The sequence below is a fragment of the Gobio gobio genome (assembly GCF_949357685.1).
Source record: "Gobio gobio genome assembly, chromosome: 15".
Taxonomy (NCBI): domain Eukaryota; kingdom Metazoa; phylum Chordata; class Actinopteri; order Cypriniformes; family Gobionidae; genus Gobio; species Gobio gobio.
The window spans coordinates 38,275,556-38,292,831 of NC_137108.1; the positions used below are offsets into that span (position 1 = coordinate 38,275,556).

Below are 17,276 nucleotides of genomic sequence, written 5' to 3' on the forward strand. Positions count from 1 at the left end.
TGATCTGCTTTGTGTAAAGCTTGTGTGCGTGAATCGGAAACGATGCATACGAGAGTAGCAAGCGCAGAGTGTTGGTGTGTGTCACAACTTCCTTTTCAGCTGCAAGCTGATCAAGAGGCTCAGAAGAACACGAGGTACTTTTTTGCAGTCTACTACTTTCACTTTGTATTATAGAATACTTTTTAAGGATTTAAAATAACACAACGAAGTTTATAGCCTTAGACTATTGAAATTATTTTATTTGTTCATTATTGGTGGGATATAGATGAGAAATCTTTTGATCCAATTTTAGTTAGAGCTGGTCCAGATTGTTTTCTATAGTCGTTTCTTGCATATCAAAATGTGTGTGTGAATGTAAAATATTCTGTCCTGTAAAACAATTTGTTAAATGGATAGTTCACCCTCATGTCCAAAACTTGCATCACACTTTTATCGTTTACTAACCATCAACCCTCCTGTGACTTTTCATTGGAACACAAACGAAGATATTTTGAGGAGTGTTTCAATTGTTTTTGCTCATATAGTGAAAGTCAATGGGGTCCAAAAAAGCTTTCATAGTATGATTTTTATATATTATATTATATTTTCATTTTGCTGTGAACTATCCTTATAATAGCACAAATCACTCAAAAATGGAATGGAAAATATTATGAAATGCATATTTTTCTTTCTAAAATGGTTTCCTAATTACTAATTAAACGTGTTATTTTGTCTAACAGTTGATGGATATAAATTAGTTATTCTTTTTACAAATCTCCTAGGAAGAAAACATCTCGAGCCATTTTCTCGGCTTCCTTGCTGGACTGCTCATTTTGATTGACATGTCAAACCCAGTCGTCACTCAGCCTGGTGCTGGCTCTTATGGTACAAATGTGCAGACTGGAGAGTGGAGCACTGGTCTTTGTTCTTGCTGCAGTGACCTACTTGTCTGTAAGTTCTGAGATCAGACGGCAAACCATTATTGGTATATTTTAGCTGTGGTTTAATATTCAGCCAATGAGAAGATTTTATTGGTATATTTTAGCTGTGGTTTAATATTCAGCCAATGAGAACTGCTTTTATCAGTGGCACATTGTAACATAAAATACATTATCGTTGAGCATTGTCTGCTTTTTTCTATTGTCCAGGTGCTCTTGGTTGTATCTGTCCAATAGCTCTCAGCTGTTACACAGCAAACAAGTATGGTGAGAATGTATGTCTTGCATGTGTACCTGGAGGAATGACTGCAATGAGGACACACATGCGTCTGACCTATGGAATACAGGTAAAGGCCACTAAAAATTGAGGAATTTGAAGAATTCTTATCCATGCATTTATTGCTGTCCACTTGTATGCATTACACAACACCTTTCTTTATTTTTCCCCTGCAGGGCACAATATGCAATGATGCTTTGATGGCCTGTTGCTGTGGATTTCTTGAAACATGTCGAATGGCCAGAGAAATTCGTATCAGGAATGGAGAGACTTAGTTATCGTTTCAGTTTTAAAATTATTTTTGAAAGCACACAAATTCAACAAAATCCACTTTGATTAATTCATTAATTATTTTTTTAAGTCATTCAAATCACAGGAGAAATAAAACCAAGATAGAATCCGTAAACATACATTCTTGGGGGGGGGGGGGGGACATGACTAATACTGTTTACTTATAACACACTTTACTTTGTTTACTATTATTGCAATTAAGTCTTGAATTTGTGTGAACTTAAGATTGTGAATGCTTTCAATATTCATTGTATCTGCTGACAACTTTGATGTGATGATCAAAATGTGCCAACCTGCAGCATTAATATGGTACTGTACAGGAGCTGTATGTCATATTTAATATTCACCTCAAACACAGTAGCCTACAGTGGAATCCTATTCATATGAAATAAAATAACAAACAACACCATCTTTTCACATTTGTTTAGCATTTTAACTCGGTTGTTGTTGATTTATTTTTGTTTTTTACTTCACAAACGACCATACAAATTATATATCTACCTTCACGTCAGCACAAATTATATAAATGTACAAAAGTGTTTTTTTTTTTGTTTGTTTGTTTTTTATTGAACACATCCCAGGGGATACATATCACACACAAAACTAATTATTAAGACAACAGGATTGGAAACTCGAGGTAGAGCAAGGCAGTACATTTTTAAACAAGATACAATAAAAAAAAGTTTATTGTATCAACTGTTTTTCATGAAAATACGTATTGCGTCATCATCGCGCAGCAGTACGAGCACCTCTGATTGGCTGTTGTTGGCGGTGACCTGGCAACGGAGAGAGGGCTTAAAGACGCTTATTTATTCTGCAGAATCTTTCGCTACAGTCACACAGAGCGCAGATCGCGGCTATTTATTAACAACCACAAGTGATTGCTTACCGATACTAGCTGCTCTTTATCCACCTCCAGAGGGGATGTCGACGCGAACGCTGCCTCTTCTCTTCATTAATCTGGGTGGAGAAATGCTGTACATCCTGGATCAGCGCCTGCGGGCTCAGAATATCCCAGCAGATAAAGCGAAGAAAGGTAGATGGCAGCTAATATGCCAAGGAGTTGATAAAGCAAGTCTGTTCTGGAGACCCAGAGTAGGATGTAAATGTTGTTTTTGTGATCATCGTTTGTCATCTTTCTAAAGGAAAGTAGTTGTTGGATCGTTTGCTATTGCTGTACATAATTAGCCAGTTAGCCTATGTTTTTGAATGCAGTGATCCCAGTTCAGTTAACGTTACATGCAGAAACATGTCATGTTTGCATCCATTGTATACGACATTATTTAAATGAGAAAAAGAGAGAGAGAAAAAAAATATTTAATTGTGCAATGGAAACACACATTGCCCCCTTCCCCCCAAAAATATAAGTGATAGCACAGATATCACACTTTTCTGACAAAACATTTTACAACAGAATATTGTGTATTAATTAATAAAATATAATTCAAAATACTATAGAAATAATGTACATTTTTTTCATGTTCACGAGAAGTTCTCATAATGGAGGTGATGACGATCTTTTAAGTTTATAAAAAATTGGACTGCGCATTGATACTTCTTTTGCATGCAACACTGTGACATTTGCTCAACAACAGTTTGCCAGTATCATGGTTTCCTGTCTAATATATGAAGGTTTCCTCTCTCTTTTTTGCATACTGAAGTATTCTTAAAGGCACAATATGTAATATTTTTGGATTAAAGGGTAACTTCAGTGATTTAGCATTAGGCTTTTAATGCTTTATGCCAAAAATTATGGTACTTTCCCCCCTCATATCCTCCTGAGACGAGAGAATTATGCATTTTATTTCTGGAAAAAATCCTCTGATGACGCAAATATCGTCATTTTGCTTCATCGGAGGATTTTTTGGCCAAAGGCTAAAGACTACAGCCACTAGATGGAGCTGTTCCGCATGTTATCAACCCGCCCACAGCGGAGAGACACACAATATGTAAGACACAGACGGCCGCACAGACATTCATAACAGATTGATGCAGAGCAAAGTGCGTTTCAACTTTTCAATGAATTCCTGTGATAGTTTAGCTTCCATATGCAATCTGAAAACGTGCCAGACTGGCGCTTAACATTACCTCAGCTCTGCTCAGCTCTTCGTGATGTATGAAATCTGACACTGCTGTGCCATGACTTTCGTTCGGCTCACTCATACTTTAGTGAAAAGACACGTTCAGTTTTTAATTGTAGTGTTTATTCTCTAACTGAATGAAATGATTGTATTACTATGAAGATCAAAATGACGGTGTACGGAGTGGCCTAGTAGGGCAGCGAAGCAAGTGCATTCTGGGAGTTGTTGTCTTTCATCCACATGAGACAAAAATACATTTTCTGTCTTTTCTGTCTAAAAGGCACCAAATAAAAAAAAAATATTTCACATTTCTACTACATAAATGACCCAGTTTAAATACAAAGCTTAATGCTAAATCACTGAAGTAACCCTTTAAAATATCCAACAACCACTAGAACAATGTTATATATTTTGTGTACTTGCACTATCCAAAATGTTTCCAAGAATGTTTAAATTCAGAGGAATAAGCAATTTTAACCAGGACACGGACCTTTGAAACCCCAAAGACGCTTTAATATATTATCTGTTTTATTAGACAGGTGAGCAACTGTTTGGATACATTCATCGACAGAAAACGAATCATTATTATATAGCTCAACACAGTTAGTCTTATTGTTTACATCTTGATTTACAGCGAGTACCGTGTTTTACCATGCCTAAAATTAATCTAGCTTACTGCAGTGTGCAACAAGTGTCTCATAACCGCCAAGTGAACGCACAGAGTAGCATTATAGCATAACTTTCAACACACTCAAATGTGTATGATAAAACAACGCTGTTACCGCACATACGCATGACCAGAAGATGCAAAAGTGGTCATCTGCAGGCATAATAAAAGCTCTGCGAAATCAAGGCGTCATAAAGCTACGCCTACGCTGACATTGCCCTTTGGTATCAAAGTGTGTCACAGAGGTCACAAAACCATCTGAATAAGTTGCTTGTTGCTTGTGATGTATATACATGTAGCTAATGCCGTACCTGCTATTTAGTTAACTTCCTTAGAGGATCATTTTAAATATGTCCTTTTTGATTTGCAATCTTTGTAGCCACTGTAGCAGATTGGCTAGAGGAGGACAGAAAAAGAGGTATTGTTAACATTCTGCTTGCTTTGCTGCTGGCCATAGAGCAAAGTAGTGCCAGCTCTCATAGGCACTTGCTGTGTAGAGGGAGATGGGCGTTTTTTTTTTTTTTTGTGCTACTTTAATTGTAATTTCACATTTTCAATGTTTTTGCGTGAGAAATACACTATTGTAGAATAAGAACCCCAAAGATTCAGGAAGCCTATACAGTCATTTTTTAGTACTACTGAGATATAAATGAAATCCTCCATGTGGCAGTATGTTTCTAGCATTTGTGTTTTCCTCAGTCAACATGTGATGACAGTTTCCAGCTCGCTTCTCTGTGAAAACATCTGCCGATTTTGATTTATATGTTTTTTGTTTATCTTTCTTGGCAAAACGGCTTTCTGCAGTACAGACTGCATTGTGTTGGCTTTGTTTTCAGCTTCAGGATTGCTTTTAACTCACTGCAACTCTGTCTTTGTGTTTGTGTTGTGGTAGTTATGAATGATATCATTACCACCATGTTCAATAAGAAGTTCCTGGAGGAGCTGTTCAAACCACAAGAGCTGTACTCCAAGAAGGCCCTCAGGACGGTGTTTGACAGACTGGCTCACGCCTCCATCATGAGACTCAACCAAGCTAGTATGGACAAGGTGAAAACTAAAGTCAAGGATGCATTGTCATTTTCAGTATTTTCCTAGTGAGAACGTTCTACAAAACTCTCTGTATTATCAGTAAACAAATCGGTTCTTATGAACAGTTTTGAAATTCAGGTAGTTCTGTTCACTGCTCTCCTTTTATATTGAGCTTTACTTTGAAATTCTCTTTTGTATTTAATAATATTCTTGTTTATGTATAAATTAAATCATTAGATTTTATAATATGCGTAATAGTGATGAATGGCTCCCTCTGGTGTGTAATATGATGAAATATGTAATGGCTCCTTTATTGTGCTTTTCCCATGCACAGCTCTATGACTTGATGACCATGGCGTTCAAGTATCAAGTCCTGCTGTGTCCTCGCCCTAAAGACATCCTCCTTGTGTCCTTCAACCATATGGATGCCATCAGGGACTTTGTGAAAGACACTCCCAGCATCCTCAGCCAAGTGGATGAAACAAACAAACAACTCATAGAGGTTGTAGAGTCTCTTCAATCTCTGTGTAAAGTCAAATTCTGTCCTGAGAATTATACATTTTAAGATTATTTTCAGTTATTAAAGGGTTAGTTCACCCAAAAATGAAAATTCTGTCATTAATTACTTACCCTCATGTCGTTCGACACCTGTAAGACCTCCGTTCATCTTCGGAACAGAAATGAAGATATTTTAGTTGAAATCTGATGGCTCTGAAAGGCCTCCATTGGCACAATGGCACTTTACACTCTCAAGACCCTTAAAAGGTACTAAAGACGTCGTTACAAAGTCCATCTCACTACAGTGGTTCTAAAATAACTTTATGAATCGGCGAGAATAGTTTTTGTGAGCAAAAAAACCCTAAATAACGACTTACATAGTGATGACGATTTCAAAACAAGGCATCATGAAGCTTCGAAGCGTTATGAATCAGTGAGCCGAATCAGTGGTTTGAAGCGCCAAATTTAAGCAGTTTGGCGGTTTGACACGCGATCCGAATCATGATTCGACTCACTGATTCATAACGCTTCGAAGCTTCATGATGCCTTGTTTTGAAATCGTCATCACTATGTAAGTCGTTATTTAGGGTTTTTTTGCGCACAAAAACTATTTTCGCCGATTCATAGAGTTATTTTAGAACCACTGTAGTGAGATGGACTTTGTAACGACGTCTTTAGTACCTTTTATGGGTCTTGAGAGTGAACCGTGCCATTGTGCCAATGGAGGCCTTTCAGAGCCATCAGATTTCAACTAAAATATCTTCATTTCTGTTCCGAAGATGAACGGAGGTCTTACGGGTGTCGAACGACATGAGGGTAAGTAATTAATGACAGAATTTTCATTTTTGGGTGAACTAACACTTTAAATGTAATAAATATTTTTTGTATTTGTTAATAACTGTTAATTTAATATTAGTTTAATATTCATATTATGTTAATGTTGTTATTTAATATTATATTTTCCCTCGTTTGGTATATAATAATAATAATGCAGTATATCATATTATTTAATATTAAAGCATATTATTATGATTATTATTATTGAGCAATTATTTAGCTCTCATTGTCAGCGCTTTGAACGTGTCTTATTCTTTTGCTTATAACTCTTAGATATATACCCCTTTATCTGGTGGAGAGTTTCAACTAATTAGACAAACTCTGCTCATCTTCTTTCAAGATATGCATATACGAGTAAGTCATTTCTCTATTTTGATTTATGTACATGAATCCCAATCTGAGATGTTTATGAAGCCGAAGCCGAAATATATTTGAACATGATATGTAACTTGTTTTTTAGGTATCAATTTTCCTGAAAGACAAAGTGCAGAACTCCAATGGTCGATTCGTCCTTCCAACGTCAGGCCCTGTTCCGTATGGGACACATGCCCCAGGACTTGTGAGGTTAGCTGGATAGGATTCTGCTACTGTTCCTAGAGTTAATGTAGCATCAATAACAAAAAACACATATTTGTTTTCAGTATTGACGTGACCAAGGCATTTAAAAGGCTGAGAATGGCAAGATTTGATCTGGACATTATGAATAAATAGTATTGCATATGTTTGCACTGAAATCACCTCTGTCATTTAGAGCCGACAGAGTCTGATGGTGAGGGTTTATAGTTAATTGCATTAACAAGAGGTTTGGACATGTAAGAGAGCTATTCTAAGTATAGCTGGGTCTGTGTTTAGACTGTGACTGAAAGCAGTTATTCTAATAAGCGGCAGTGGCTCAGTGGTTCATGTAGGTTGTCTACAAACCGGAAGGTTGGTGGTTCGATCCCCGGTTCCACCTGAACAAGTGTCGAGGTGTCCATGAGCAAGACACCTAACCTCAGCTGCTCCCGACGAGCTGGATGGCGCCTTGCATGGCTGACACCGCCGTCAGTGTGTGAATGGGTGAATGTGAGGCAATGTGTAAAGCGCTTTGGATGGCCATTGGTCTGTTAAAAGCGCTATATAAATGCAGTCCATTTACCATTTACCATAATAACGCTTAGGGGTAGCTGACATATAACATGTAACATATAACATCGTACGACCAGGTGTTGAAACCCTTTGAAGTATATATATATATATATATATATATATATATACACACACACACACACACACCGATCGACCAGGCATAACATTATGACGACTGACAGGTGAAGTGAATAACACTGATTATCTCTTCATCACGTCCCCTGTTAGTGGGTGGGATATATTAGGCAGCAAGTGAACATGTTGTTGATGTGTTAGAAGCAGGAAAAATGGCCAAGTATCCATCAAAAGTGGTTCAAGGAAGGAACAGTGGTGAACCGGCGACATGGGCGGCCAAGGCTCATTGATGCATGTGGGGAGCGAAGGCTGGCCCATGTGGCCTGATCAAACAGATAAGCTACTGTAGCTCAGACTGCTCAAGAAAGTAAATGCTGGTTCTGATAGAAAGGTGTCAGAATACACAGGGCATCACAGTTTGTTGCGTATGGGGCTGCATAGCCGCAGACCAGTCAGGGTGCCCATGCCCCTGTCCACCGACGAAAGCATCAACAGTGGACACGTGAGCATCAGAACTGGACCACTGAGCAATTGGAAGAAGGTGGCCTGGTCTGATAAATCACGTTTTCTTTTACATTACGTGGATGACCGGGTGCGTGTGTGTCGCTTACCTGGGGAACACATGGCACCAGGATGCTATGGGAAGAAGGCAAGCCGGTGGAGGCAGTGTGATGCTTTGGGCAATGTTCTGCTGGGAAACCTTGGGTCCAGCCATCTATGTGGATGTTACTTTGACACGTACAATCTAAGCATTGTTGTAGACTATGTACACCAGACGGGTCAGGGCTGTTTTGGCAGCAAAAGGGGGACCAACACAATATTAGGTCATAATGTTATGCCTGATTGGTTTATATATATATATATATAAGCAAGTATAAAATAATTATACATTTTCTAAAAGAATCAGATCATCTATAATAAGAAATGCTGTTTAAAATGATTTTAGATTTTTTCATGACTGTGTTTAATTCACAGGATGTTTAGCTGTAGTGGTGAGGAGGTGAGAAGGATGCAGTTCCGCGATGGTGGCAATTACAACACCGCTCTCCGCGAGGGATCTTTTGAAATGTATGGTGATCGAGTCATCAAACTGGGCACAAACATGTGAGCATCAACCACGTTCTAATAATACTCCTACTAATATTCAATTGTGGAATCATAGGCTATGGCTCACACCTGTGGATCTTCAGATACCATGGTGTAATTCATCACGTTTTATCTGTAGCAAAGCTTCATCTCTAATGGATTTGTGAATAATTTAGCTGTAAACTTAAGACAGGTAGCCTTTCACTGGAGCATCAGCTGTACAATTGTCCTGTTTTCTCCTTCAGGTACAGTGTGAGCCGCCCCGTTGAGACACACATGTCTGGAACCTCCAAAAGCTCCTCACAGCACACCAAGGTAAGATTATAAATTAATTATACTTTTTTTTATTACATATTCTTTTTAAAGTTCCCCTATTATGCCATTTTAGAGGTTCCTTGTTTGGTTTTGGAGGTCTCCTGCAATAAGTTTACTTGCCTCCAAGGTCTAAAAACACTTTATTTTTCTCATAATATACATTGCATCATCGCCTCTTTTCTCAGAGTGCCTGAAACAGTTCGGCCTGAGAGCCTACTCTACTCTGATTGGTCAGATGGCCAAGTCTGTTGTGATTGGTCTACTGCTTATAGCTCATGTCGCAAATGAGTCAGTGATTGCCATATCTGAATTTCAGCTGCAGAGGCTTCCTTGATACACAGTGATACGAACAGAAACGATGCTGTCGGTTTTACCATAAAACGCCGTCTTCTCAACATGTTGACAACACGAACCAATCTCTTCCAGTCTCAGCTACAACTACACGTTGTTCGCGGCCAACTAATGAAGACCATAGGCCATAATTTTTTACAAATCTATGGTTTGTGCAGGAAGTACGACTGGAATTACTGACGACTCTTTCAGACAGTTCAGAATCGGTTCTTTCTTTTGGGAGATTGACTCCATTTATTGTGCACTTTGAACTTTGAAACTTTGCAGACCTTTACCATTCACAAACCGCTATATTACACTCTACATGAAAGGTCATATTTGAAAAAGCATAATAGGGGCACTTTAAATAACCTGATAATTTGCATCCTCTTCATATATTCAAATCTTATTCAAATTTTTTTGAATGTTGGTTCATTAAATACATCATGAAAACTAATGGTAAAAAAATTATTTCCGAAAAATGAGTAATGTAATGTAATTAGCATACATATTTGACTAAATTCATGCAATCCTGAAGGTCAACACAACTCCGAATCCTTTGGCAAAAGAAGAGTTGAACCTGCTTGCTAGACTAATGGGAGGTCTGGAGGTGCAGAAACCAGCCGGCACTGACTCGGGCTTCCGAGTTAACCTCTTCGCCACTGATGAGGAGGAAGAGTAAGTTTTCATTTCAAGTGAATTTGACTACACTGTCACTAATAGATTTAAAGCTGCATCTCAGTGAAACATGGCTAGGTGGTATTTCACCCCAAAATAAAAACAAATTCATGCCATTAGTGTAATATGTCTAGACATTTTATTTGCTTTTAATTATTATTATTCTCAATATTGAATCTCATTAGACCCTCTTTATTGCAATATATTTTGTTTGGGGTCAGTAGATTTTTATAAAAAAAACGTAACTAATTAATCACACATTTTTCTGTAATCAATCGCTATTAAAAACTTGGTTTTAGTATTTCGATTTTAACAAGTTTTTAATATTTTTATATTGTAATAATTTCCAAGTTACTCTCCAAATTAAACTTAAAGACAGTATATTTTAAATATTTGTTGTAATGGCATCTTTTTATGAATGAAGGCCAGTATCATTGATACTAATACTGCTACTGATGTCTCTATGAAATAGATTTTTTTTTTAAACATTAATGATAAACATTCAACTTTACAGTATAATTGAAAGCTATCAATTTCAACATTTATTAGGCTTCATTTAAAAAAAAATGCTTTTAAATTAAGTGAACTTAAAACAATCTTCACATAAACCCATTAAAATAAAGGTCATATTTGCCTGTGGCCTTCCTACCTGTTAGACATACATAAATTGAATGAAGTTATCAAACACCTTTCTTAAAGGAGCACTCCACTTTTTTAAAAAATAGGCTCATTTTACAAGTCCCCTAGAGTTAAATAGTTGAGTTTTACCGTTTTTGAATCCATTCAGCCGATCTTTGTATCTGCCGGAAGCACTTTTAGCATAGCTTAGCATACATCATTGATTCTAAACAGTCCATTTGCATCTCATTCAAAAAATGACCAAAGACACTTTCAATATTTTTCCTATTTAAACCTTGACTCTTCTACAGTTACATCATGTGCTAAGACAAACTGAAAATGAAAAGTTGTGATTTTGTACACCTATATGGCTAGGAACTACTTTCTCATTTCTGCGTAATAGTCGCGGATCTTCGCGGCCGTACCATGGCTGCAGCGGCGCAATGATTCATTGGTATTCTGTGAAACATGGTGGTAGTATACACCTTCGACTTACTATCACAGCCCTTTACAACACACAGAACCATGGCTAATCACACAGGTAAATCCACAATACAATTTGTCGGCTGCAAGCCTGAAACTTTCTCTGCAACTACACGAACTTAGTGCCGGTCACATTGAAAGTTACCTAGCTGGGGGCTACTTTCAGGCGCTGTAATATCCTTGCGCTGCTGCAGCCATGGTACGGCCGCAAAGATCCGCGACTATTATGCAGGAATGAGAAAGTAGTTCCTAGCCATATAGGTGTAGAAAATCGCAATCGCTTTTAATTTTCAGTTGGTCTTAGCACACAATGTAACTGTAGAAGAGTCAAGTTTTAAATAGGAAAAATATTGAAAGTGTCTTTGGTCATTTTTTGAATGAGATGCTAATGGACTGATCAGAATCAATGATGTATGCTAAGCTATGCTAAAAGTGCTACCGCCAGATAGCCAGCAACTTTTTCATTAGGCCGCTGTCACTTTAAGATCTGCCGTTGCCGCACATGACGCGGATCTGACGCTCATCTCATTTTCTTACAGCTCTTTAAGTTAATTTAAGACATTATTTAATTTACTGCTCTTATGAAGATACTCAACATTTTGGCATAATTGTGTGTGTTATTGTTCGTTCCAGCGCGAAATGGAACAGAAATAGAATAGAACGTCTTTCTGTGCGTCGTGTGTGTCACATGGACAGGACATTCACAGACAGCGCGTTTTCTTTTGTCTTGTCGTGCTTAAATGGTTTAAAAGCTTTTGCATGAATAAGACGTGATCATATAATGTAACACTAGCCAAAGGATGATGATTGTAAAAATATTTATATTTAAATATTTAAAACGCGTTAAACTGAAGAATCGAATTGCATCCATTAACACAAAAATTTTGACCACTAAAATGTATACATTTAGGGCCAGATTTACTAAACAGGGCAAATTAGCGTGAGAGCGCAATTCCATAAAAGTGCCGATGGGAGTGGACAGTTCTGCGCCTGATCTACTGACGACACGCAAATTAATGAACACAGACCCAGCCGGAGCATTTCCATAATGACCAGTGTAATCTAGCCGTTAGCGTCTGGTTTAAGATGTGCTTTTTTACGGTAAATAATGGCGCAAATACCAGTAAATTGGCATAGGCAAACCATTGTTAATCACCTTGCATGATTCATTTAAATACTTTCCTACCATGAATTTTGAGCCCTGAAAGAGAAACTCCCACAAATGCATTTGCAATAAGGTCACCCGCTAAAATAACCCTGTCCACGCCTTGTCAGCGCTAATTTCTCAATGTGCGTCTTTAGTAAATCCTGACAGTAGTTTTTTAATTCCAAAAGAGGGTTTGCGCTGGCTCAAGCTGTTAGTAAATCTGACCCTTATACTTTTACAAACAATTTCTATTTTACATAAATCTTTTGAACTTCCTATTCATCAAAGAATCTTGAAAGAAACGTGTCATTGTTTTCACAAAAATATTAATATCATGTGACACTGAAGACTGGAGTAATGATGCTGAAAATTCAGCTTTGCCATCACAGGAATAAATTTGATTCTCAAACCAAATTAAAACCGAAAACAGTTATTTTAAATTGTATAAGTAATTCAGTTTTTTACTGTTTTTGATCAAATAAATGTAGCCTTGGTGAGTGTATATGTATGTATAAAAATGGCATATAAAAACTTAATTCATTACTCTTTATTTTGGGGTAAAATGTGACCCAGCCATGTTCTTGACCGGTTTTGTGGTTTCAAACATGAAATTGCAGCTTGGCATGTCAATGAAGTTAGTTTGTTGCATGAGATTTCATACAAAAATTGAAATGCAGATTATCCCCACAGGGAGGCGTTGATATCAAGGCCGGACGAGCTTTCTTACGAAGTTATTAATATCCAGGCAACAAAGGTAAAGCTTAATGTTTGTATGCTTGCAAAGTAATACACTTGGGTTGTTTCAGCACAATGCTATGTGATCCTTGGCCTCAGAAAACATTGTAATGCCTGATTACCAGTGATCCACCAACACTCAGACGAAGCTCTCAGCTTGTCTAATTGGTTTTTGACAGGCTAAAGATTTTGAGTCTTTGGTTAACTTTAAACTGCCAAAGAGGACCATGGGAGTAACAATACACCTCTGGCTGGCTCATTTCAGGACAAACAGACCAATGCTGAGCTGGCTAAGATCATGGGAGAGTTTGGAGAGTCAGGAGAACCTTCCCCCAGTTCCAGCAGCAAGGGTGATGACCTCCTGGCCATGATGGATGGACTGTGACTTAAACTTGGCGTTCCCTTTGACTGAGGAGAGTGACTGAGCAGTTAAGCAGGATAAAGTGCTACAATGTCTTACTCAGAAAAGAGGCCTTTTTTCTGGAGCTACAGTGACAACCATATATATTCAGAACAACCGCTAAGTTCAACAAGAAATTCTTTCTTTGAGAATTTCATGCAATTTATGTCTCCTGCCTCCTACTGAATGCGAGAAATGCAAATAGCAGGTGTAGAAATGTAATATGCGTCTTGCTGTGGGACCATATTCACTTTTCCATATTCGTTCCGTGAAGTTAGTTTGGACCTACCGAGCCGGCACAGTCAATACAATTCTTCATAGTAGAGTCTGCCGGCAATGTGGGCTTTGATGCCACAGACACTTCTGTGACATTTAGATCAGTGGACAGAATGAAACGCCTTTCCTAGACTGTCTTAGTTGTCTAAGAGGACAATCCGTGCACATGGAATTCATTTCAATTCATTTGATGTGCAACCGAGAGGTGCGGGATATGTATCCGCACTACAAGCGCTGCTTAAGACAGGGTAATGGGAGAAAACCGAAGTGCACTTGTGGTAAATATTTAGCACAGATCCCAAAATTGGTTTACAGGAAGCCCCAAGACCATTGGTGTATGTTTGTTTTTGCCTTTATTCAAAGGGAGTGCAACAAAGTCAGGTATTTCAATGTCAAGAAATTCAAATAAAATGTCTTTGAGTGTGCAATTGTTGCATTATGTTACACGACGATGTATACTGTATGTGAAACCACCTTCCATGGAAAGAAAGCACTGCAATATGAATGGTGGATGAAATTGTGTATATTTTTTTCTTAAGCATAATAGAGCTTATTTATTGAAGTTAACGTACTGTATATGAATGTTCATTTTTGTCTGTTTATTGTTTCATTATATTGAAATAGATTTGAATGGAAAATAAAGTAGATCTTTTTGCAAATAATGACTGATCAACATACCAATGGTTCCTGTGTTATGTATTGATTGTTTGTTTTCAAACGACATTTTCATTTCAACAAAGCAATAATACTATTTTCTTGTGAGGTGAACATAAAAAGTAAAAAAATAAAAATGTAAATTGCAATCATGAATTAAAGGGATAGTTCACCCAAAAATGAAAATAACTCCATGATTTACTCACCCTCAAGCCATCCTAGGTGTATATGACTTTCTTCTTTCAGACAAATACAATCAGAGTTACATATAAAAATGTCCTGGCTCTTCCAAGCTTTATAATGGCAGTGAATGGAAGGTCAAAATTTGAAAAAAGTGCATCCATCCATTATAAAAGTAATCAATACTGCTCGGGGGGTTAATAAAAACCTTCTGAAGAGAATCGTATAATATCCATGTTTAACATGTTATAAAGTAAAATATCTAGCTTCCGGTGGATCGACTTCCGTATTCAACTTACGAAAAAAGTGCAACTGGCTCAACAAAGACGTCGGATGTAGCGTAAGCGTTTTGAACTGCGAGAGGCGTTGCATTTTCTTCATAAGTTGAATATGGACAGTGGTCTGCCGGAAGCTAGATATTTTAGATACTTTTCTTACACAAACCCATCGATTCGCTTCAGAAGGCCTTTATTAACCCCCCGGAGCCGTGTGGATTACATTTATGATGGATGGAAGCACTTTTTTGGCCTTCAAATTTTGGGCTGCCATTCACTGCCATTATAATGCTTGGAAGAGCCAGGACATTTTCTGACTGTGTTCGTCTGAAAGAAGAATGTCATATACACCCAGGATGGCTTGAGGGTGGGTAAATTATGGGATAATTTTTGGGTGAACTATCCCTTGTTCAGCCAAAAAAGAAAATTCTGTCACCATTTACTCACCCCCTCAAGTTGTTCCAAACCTGTATGAGTTGCTTTGTCCTGCTGAACACAAAAGAAGATATTTTTTTAAAGGGATAGTTCACCCAAAAATTTACTCACCTTCAAGCCATCCTTCTTTGTGAACACTAGATGGCGCAATAGAATAATGCAGCACTGTTGACAGTTTAAGAGCAGAACAATCACTTTAGTTATCACAAATGTCTCACAGGAATACCTGAGAAATGTCTAAAAGGAGTTGTCACTTCAACATTAGCTTGTGCAGTTTACACCACAGTTTAAACATTTTCAACACCCAGCACAGTTTTTTTTTTTTTTAAATAAGTCTGAATGTGGTTTTATGTGAAGAGAATGTAAAATTTATGAAAAGAAGCCCCTGTTGTTCATTTTCCCTTAACTCGCCAAGTGTCTCTCTGGCACATGCAGTGTAAGCACTTGATCTGTTATTATGATTTTTCCAGACTAGCAATACTGAAAACCCCTGTGTTCATTTGAATAGTCGTGGGAGACGTCTCTTTCACCCACACAGTTATGAATGAATCGATGTCACATTTGTTCCTCCATGGGAAAGAGCTTCTGATTTTCATTACCTGTGCTTTTTAAAACTCCCACAGCACAGACGATTTTGACATGAGGTGACTCTGCACTGCTGCATTTGTGGGACACTGCATCTTCCAGGACATTATAACATGATATTATTATAAACAACATTCATTCATTTAAAGCGATAGTTCAAAAAATGTTCTCACTTATTCATCCTCAAGTTGTTCAAAACCTGTATGAGTTTCTTTCTTCTGTTGAACTCAAAAGAAGATATTTGAAAGAATGTTGGTAATCAAACAGTTGACGGTAGCCATTGACTTTCATATTATTATTATTTTTTACTGCTATGGAAGTCAGTGGCTACCATCAACTGTCTGGGTACCAACACTCTTAAAAATATCTTCTTTTGAGTTCAACAGAAGAAATAAACTCATACAGATTTAGAACAACATGATGGTGGTGAGTAAATGATAACAACATTTTCACTTTTGGGTGAATTATCCCTTTAAATCATATATTTGCAAAAATATAATAATAACAAAGTAATAAAGCAAATGAAATAAATCTGTATGTAATTAATAAAAACAAATGACTTTCATATTTATTGACATGGGTGCATTGTAGACACACAAACATGAATAAAATAAGACTAATTTGAAAGAATCATTTAACAAATAAGAATCATTTGGAGACATCTCAAACATCAGTAGACTTTAACTTTTGATATATAAAAGTGAGTGACTTAATTTCTTGTAAATATTGTGAAAATAAAATACATATGAATAATATTTTAGGAAACTGGTAGAAGGTTCACACAAAGCCTCCATGCTATAAAATTGCAACAATAAAAGTTTCATAATGTGTTATTTTGCTGCGTAATATTTTAATAATAAGACAAATGACCATATTCTCAACATTTTAAATGTATTATTATTCCAGTATCACAAGAGATGGTTATTTGATGGAAAGTAAAGAACTAGAGGTAATCACGCAAAGTCCGGACATTATAGTAAGGTCCTTGTGAAGTTGTCCTGGCAATCTTTTTCAATACCACTGTTTCTTTATCAGGCATGGGCACTAGTAAAGTATGATTCACAGTTTCCACCCCACACACCGTGGGTTGGCCAATGTTTAGCCACAGGCTTATAAAAGTGTTTCATGTGGTTTAAGGCAAAGGCCATGCTGAGTCAAGACAGGAAGACAGCACAGCCTTAAATCAGTTACTGCCCTTTAAAAACACTCTCTGTTTGACATGCAGTGCTGCACCAGCCCACTAAATTGAAACTTAGTGTCGTAGGTGTAGCTGGTTAGT

The 17,276-nt window shown here is 37.3% G+C and overlaps 2 protein-coding genes across 2 annotated transcripts; both read left to right on the forward strand.

The window, feature by feature from the left end:
- The first annotated feature begins 44 nt into the window (after positions 1 to 44).
- Positions 45 to 2,080, forward strand: LOC307138554 (cornifelin-like). The gene is made up of 4 exons (XM_079836916.1): positions 45 to 134; positions 762 to 930; positions 1,128 to 1,264; positions 1,371 to 2,080. The coding sequence occupies exons 2-4, from the start codon at positions 822 to 824 to the stop codon at positions 1,467 to 1,469; spliced, it is 345 nt and encodes a 114-aa protein (XP_079693042.1). The 5' UTR covers positions 45 to 134; positions 762 to 821; the 3' UTR covers positions 1,470 to 2,080.
- On the forward strand, positions 2,066 to 14,697 carry oscp1b (organic solute carrier partner 1b). The gene is made up of 10 exons (XM_079836914.1): positions 2,066 to 2,521; positions 5,126 to 5,280; positions 5,597 to 5,764; positions 6,871 to 6,951; positions 7,058 to 7,161; positions 8,776 to 8,904; positions 9,132 to 9,201; positions 10,070 to 10,209; positions 13,148 to 13,211; positions 13,458 to 14,697. Exons 1-10 carry the CDS (start codon positions 2,191 to 2,193, stop codon positions 13,575 to 13,577), a joined length of 1,362 nt encoding a protein of 453 aa, XP_079693040.1. The 5' UTR covers positions 2,066 to 2,190; the 3' UTR covers positions 13,578 to 14,697.
- The last annotated feature ends 2,579 nt before the right edge of the window (positions 14,698 to 17,276 follow it).